The sequence below is a fragment of the Pezoporus occidentalis genome, unplaced genomic scaffold (genome assembly GCF_034315485.1).
Source record: "Pezoporus occidentalis ecotype Australia unplaced genomic scaffold, CSIRO_AGI_Poc_V1 ctg22, whole genome shotgun sequence".
Taxonomy (NCBI): domain Eukaryota; kingdom Metazoa; phylum Chordata; class Aves; order Psittaciformes; family Psittacidae; genus Pezoporus; species Pezoporus occidentalis.
The window spans coordinates 1206963-1212962 of NW_026914072.1; the positions used below are offsets into that span (position 1 = coordinate 1206963).

At 45.0% G+C, this 6000-nt stretch overlaps 1 protein-coding gene across 6 annotated transcripts in view; it reads right to left on the reverse strand.

Annotated features, from left to right (window-relative positions):
* GALNT18 (polypeptide N-acetylgalactosaminyltransferase 18) overlaps positions 1-5741 on the reverse strand; it is a 246158-nt gene extending 240417 nt beyond the window's left edge. For 3 of the 6 annotated variants that reach the window (XM_062620169.1, XM_062620168.1, XM_062620170.1), the window contains exon 1: positions 5049-5740. In XM_062620169.1, coding sequence (XP_062476153.1) covers positions 5049-5283 — 235 coding nt within the window. In that variant the 5' untranslated portion in view covers positions 5284-5740. Of the gene's footprint in view, positions 1-5048 lie in introns of all 6 variants that reach the window. The other 3 variants (XM_062620164.1, XM_062620165.1, XM_062620166.1) reach the window with 3 other exon arrangements.
* Between the last annotated feature and the right edge of the window lie 259 nt (positions 5742-6000).

The following is a 6000-nucleotide window of genomic DNA, read 5'->3' on the forward strand; positions in this document are numbered from 1 at the left end:
GCAATTTAAGTCTTCTAGCTGAAATCACTGTATTAAGGCTGTCTTTAGTACACCCATTCCTGAGCATGGAAGAACATGAAAGTTAAATTCAAATTAATCTGCACTGACATGCAGCAATCTAGAATGACTTGAGAAGTCACAGGCTAAAGAGAAAAAATAATGGGATTAATCCTGCATGTCTTACCTACCCAAGTAGCTCCTTCTCTTGCAATTAGTTACATTGGGACAGCAGGTCTCTTTGCTTGTACAGAGCCTGTGAATATAGGGCCCTCTGTAGCAGAGCAAGAGCTGAGTTCCCAGGGCTAATGTCTACTGCTGATTTGTTTCTCAATAAAATAAATACACTGCAGCAAGTGATAAACATGTCAAATTGCTTTTGAGCTTGAGGGAAATAAACTGGGAGAATTTAACAACTAATTATTCCCAAAAGGAAAGTACCACAAGAGTAAGAGACATGGTGGAGTGGCCATGTGAATCCTAGTGAGCCTGACTTTGTGGAACTCGGCTAGCTAGCCAGGCTGCAGAGGGTAACTATCACAAACCAGAGTTTATATAGTACATTTCTTCTTCATGTTTGAGATCAATAAATAAATTCTGTCTAAACACAGAATTTACTTACCCAAACCTTTAGATAGCTAAAATTAAATATCTGGGTTGACACAGTTCCCAAACTCAAAATATGCAATTTCTGAAAACAAATTCTACCCTAACACCTGATCCAAGACACAGGGAATGAATCACATACTGGAGATCTGTCTCCCCTGACTGCAGAGGGTGATTAGATATCCAGCTATGGGACAGCTAACATAAGTGAATCCACAGAGCAAATCATTCCAAGAAGCAGGCTGAGATATAACATACATCTCCTCTCTTACAAATTTGCCAAATTAGCCTACACAGTGACCAACCATTCATGACCACAGAGGCAGTAGCTTGCAAAGATGAGCGACCAACGTCTTAGTACAGATGCCTTAGTAGTCATCCACTGATCTTAACTAAGAATTCAGCTGGTCCAGAAATGAGCTGTGTTTACAACTTTAACTTAGATCTACTCCATCTAGTCACTGCATGTAATCTATTATTTCTGTTTAGGTACCAAGGGGGCCAGGGGGAAGCAAGTTCATTTCATAGACTACATAGTCCATCATATTTTAAAATACTGCTGGAATGCAAACATCATCTGACTAAAACTAGGAAGGCTGAAAAATAATAAATGCCACTGCACAATAAGACAAGATGCCATGCATGAGGTGTTTCAAGTGGTATCAGTTTACCCATAGCATAGCTTTTCAAGAAGAAGGCTCTACTCATAACCTCTGACAACTGAAAGACATGCTGCAGAAAACAATAAATTGCTCCCTTCTTGCCAGCGTTTGCGTCTTGTCATTGTTACAAGCTAACTAACTGTCTAAGAGTATCCTCCCTGCTCACATGATCTTCCAACTGCACATGCAACTCAGGGCAGTTTTGTAGTGACAGAGCCAATGCACAGTGCATTATTAAGAAGAATGCCGTGCTGTGGTCTGTCTGAAGCACTCTTGTGTTGATTTGAATAAAATGAGAGTGTTTCAGGTTTTCTGAACCAGTGTGTGCCTTGTGAACTCAAGAGAACATACTATTCACGCACATAATTTATCTCAACAAATATTTCCTCTTATTTGCAAACTCAAAAGGAAGCCGAAACTAAGCTTCTCTCAGGGGGTTGCCTGCTAGACATATGCCTCCTACTAAAGATTTGGGGTGGGGAGAATCTCTAGTGCTGCCAGGTAGCACTGAGATGTTAACACTACCCCAACCACCACAACACACTGCCACAAGAAAGCATGCAGGTCATCATCACTGTAAAAAGGTAAAGTGATTTGACCAAAACCATCCTGCAAATGGTGACAGGCCAGAAGCCAAGAATTCACAGTTCCCAGGCTTTAAGCTCAAGATCCAGCATCATGCTTCCACTACACATAGTATTTCTTTCTGTGGTCCACAGTGCCCATCTAGACTGCAGTACTGCCAATCCTGCCCCAAACTGCCTACCACACAAGTCACTATACAGATGCAGACTCTTGCACAGCACACCCATAGATAAAACTACCTAAATAACATGAGGAAAGAAGGAAGCAGAGAAGGATCATACAGGCAGAGCAGGCACACATGCTCTTATTCCATTTCCAGTACCCAGAAGAGTGCAGTGAAATTACTATCTTTCAACGTTTGCAGAAGTGGGAACACATAGCAAAGTAAGATATGCAATACGGCAGGTACATACTTGTGCATTCAGACTTTTTCATTCTTGGCCAATACCAGTACCAGTACTTCCCTTTCCACGCTGTTCTTTCCAAATACAAGCCACGCATACTTTCATTCTCTATGAACTTCTCTTATCTGTAAATCTCTTTTCAATCTATTGCTTTTCTTGCTATGAAAATGTCTTTTCAAAAACATACTTTGAAAAGCCTTTTATATGAAAGCACCTCTTATTCCTTCTCATTTCCAGGACACTTAATAAAATATTACAAGACTGCCATTTATATGCTAAAGGAATTCCCAGACAGCATCTCAAACAATTCAATGAGAAAACAAAATTAAATATTAGCATAACCCCATGTGTAAAATACAGCATAAAATAAAGCTTTCTGGTTTTTGCAGGATATCCTATGGAATGCAATTCTATTACCCATGCTAATTTCATGCCCATTCACCATTGCAGAACATCAGAGTTATTGACACTTTTCTCCAACATAAAAAAGTGGTCCAATAATAGCAAACTATGGGTAGCCCTTAGAACACTGGCCAGAACCATTATGGAGCTGTTTTACCCAATCTGTGGCAATGAATCTCAAAACTGACCTTTAAGCTCTTCTTAATCCCATCCAGTTGGGATATTCCTTCCAAAGACTTCAAATGAGTTTCGCACCATGACCGAGAATACACAGCATCCCACAGTGGTAAGCAAAACCTGATTAAAATAATATCTTATTCAGCGATCTCTGACACAGAAATTCCTTGTGAGCCCCAGGTATTACAATTTGGCAAGTAAAAGCATGGAAAATCCACTCTGGGGTAATGATCTGATAAACATTTATTTATCTTTAAAAGTAAGTGGTTTTACTAAGGGATGAGAACTTCATAAAGTTTATTTTTTTCCCTTAAATACATTTCAGTACTTAGTAATAAACTGCTCACTTGATTATTTTTAGAAGACTTTCAACTTTCATACAGATGTTATTCAAAGAAAACATCTTCTGGTTTTGTTTACGCCTAGTCACAAAAATTTCATGCTCTAATCCATGCTATACTCTCCTCTGATTTAAGTATACCTTTCTCTGCTACTACAAGAGAAGAACCACTGACCAAAGAAACATGCCAATATGGACATTGTTATTTTCCCTGAAAAAAGGAGTATTTGAACTTCACACCAACAAACTCAAAGGAGTTATGCTCCATCCTCATACGGAAAGTCAATCAACTTCACATATCTAACTTTTAACAGTACCTTTTGAAAAATCCCTGCCTTCAAACATGCTTCCACAGTGCACTCCAATGGCACACAGACAAAAATATATTTCAGTCTTAAAATCCATTTCAGGAATCAAGAAGAAACTTAAGGACTGCAGGAGAGAACTTTAAATTTGCAGAAGCTCCTGTATGTAACTCATCCTCCAGGAAAAAAAAAAAAAAAAGTAGTATTTCACTAATTTACCCAAGATGACAAGACTATCTGAGAAATGAAGGCATACGCAAACTGAATGCGGATGTGTCATATTTAAAAAAAATATTAACACAAGTCACAGGAAAGTAGCTGGGCTTTAATAGCAATGCAAACCTATGAGTATTGATAAACTGAGGATGCCAAATTCACACAGGATTAGCCTGCTCCACCTTCCTTCATACTTTCAGAAGACAAGTTGGCCGAAACAGCCTGGAAGCGAGAGTTTTTTGCTCTAGTGATAGGTATCCATTGCCAGATGGTTTGCTCTCCCTTTTCAGATTTGGGAGACTAGAACTAAGATGTGAACAAACAGTAGAGGTTATGCAGAAGTAACGGATTATGGTCCCTTTAAATTTTGAGAGATCTGAGGGTAGAACCTACCCACACCCTCAACCTTCTTACTACCCAACCCACTTAGCAGACCGATGGAATGACTACATGACGCTACACCAGTGATGAAAATATAAAGGAAGTCACCAAAGATCCCCCAGCAAAGTCATGTAAAATCCCAGACTCCCAGGAAGTAATCATATTCTCCCGCACCACTTACCCACTTCAACCCTTTTCCCACAGCCCCGTTAAAAGGAGATCAAATTAAAAAAAGGCATTACACAAACGAGAGACTGCCCCAGTTACAATTCCAAGTGGCTCCCATCACTACAGCAGCACTAAGGGAAAACCTTAAGCACACGCGGACAGCACACAGACTCTCAGCACGGATTAGCAGTCTGGCTTACTGGCGGAGAAGAACAAAAATTCCCCTCACAGCAACCCATTTTGGAAAAGAAAAACAACAAACACAAAACAAAGACGGTAACAGCAAGCTGGGAAGAAGCTCCCTGCCCTTCGCCCTCCACGCGGACCCCCTACTTCAAGACACAGCCAGGCACGCAGCTGGGGTCAGGTTTATTACAGCACCAGGCCGACCCCAGCCCGGCTGCTCGGTCGGGCCGGGCCGCCCCGAAGCCCTCCGCCGCCCGGCTCGCCCCGGCACCCCGGCGCCCACAGACCCCTCTCCTCTGGGGGGGACGACGGACACGCGACTTCCCGCCCCCTGCAAAGGCCGCCAAGAGAGGCGCAGGAAGAGGAGAAGGAGGGCGGGGAGCGGGGCAGGTCATCGCCCCCAGCCGCCCCTCTCGCCAGGCACCGGGCAGGGACCGCTGGCACTCCCACACGCACCGCAGCCTCCGCACAGCCCCCGGCTCTTCCGGGCTGAAGCATGGCTCTCCCCGCGCGACTGGAAAGTCACCCGTAGGCACAACAAGCGCGGTGGGGGGGTGCGATGGAGACCGCAAGCGGAGTGCTAGGGAGGGGAGGGAAAGCAAGCGGGTTAAAGTGGTACCTTGGATGTGCTGCTTGATGACATTTTCCAAATGGTCCAGCCTTTCTATAATCCTTAAAGTGTCCCCTTTGTCTTCCTCTAACTTTTTTTCTGAGATCGGCTCCTGCACTTTCACATAAACACTGGCAATGTAGTTGGTGACCCAGCCCACGTACAGCAGGCAGACGATGTTAGTCATTCCACTCAAAATCACGCAAGTGGACACTAAAGTTTTGGTTTTCCTGGTGCACACCATCCTGAGATCCCTCCATATAGCTCCAAAAAAACCTGTGATCCAGAAAACAAAAATAAACTGCGATGAAAATAAATCCTTTCCCTCCTTTCCCCGAAATGGAGACCACTCGGAAGTCAGTAAATTTCCATGCAAAAAAGTTCTCTAATCCACAGAATAGAAATATTTGTCGCCTACCTAGAAGGAGAGGTGGGGGTAGGGAGGGCTGATAATTAGAATCCTGGGCTTTAGGACATTAAAATAGCTGAAACTTTGCGAGAGCCGCGCCGGCAGCAGCCCAGCACGGCGCCCCGCTGCCTTCAGGCGCCGCCTCCCGCCGCGGGCATCAGGGCCACGGGCAGCGCGGGGCCGGAGTGCCGCAAACTTTGTTCCCCGCGCCGCCGCCACCGCCGCTGCCCATCACGGCCGGGCAGCGCTCCGCAATCAGACCCGGGAGCCGGCAGCCGGCGGGCGGGGCTGCTCGGCCGCGGAATGACAGCGCGCTCCTCCAATGGGCGGCCCGCTCCGGCTGCTGCTAGAGCCGTATGGCCCCACCTGCTCCTCGCGCACGCTCTTCCCTCCTTCCCTCCCTGCCTATTACCATAGCGGGCTGCAAAGGATTTCCACCCTGTATGGGAAGAGGCAGGAGGCGGTTCCCGATTGCTGCCGGGTGCACGCTCCGCTGCATGGCTAGGGAGCGCAGCCGGTATCGTTAAAATAGATGCTCACGCGGAAAGTCAT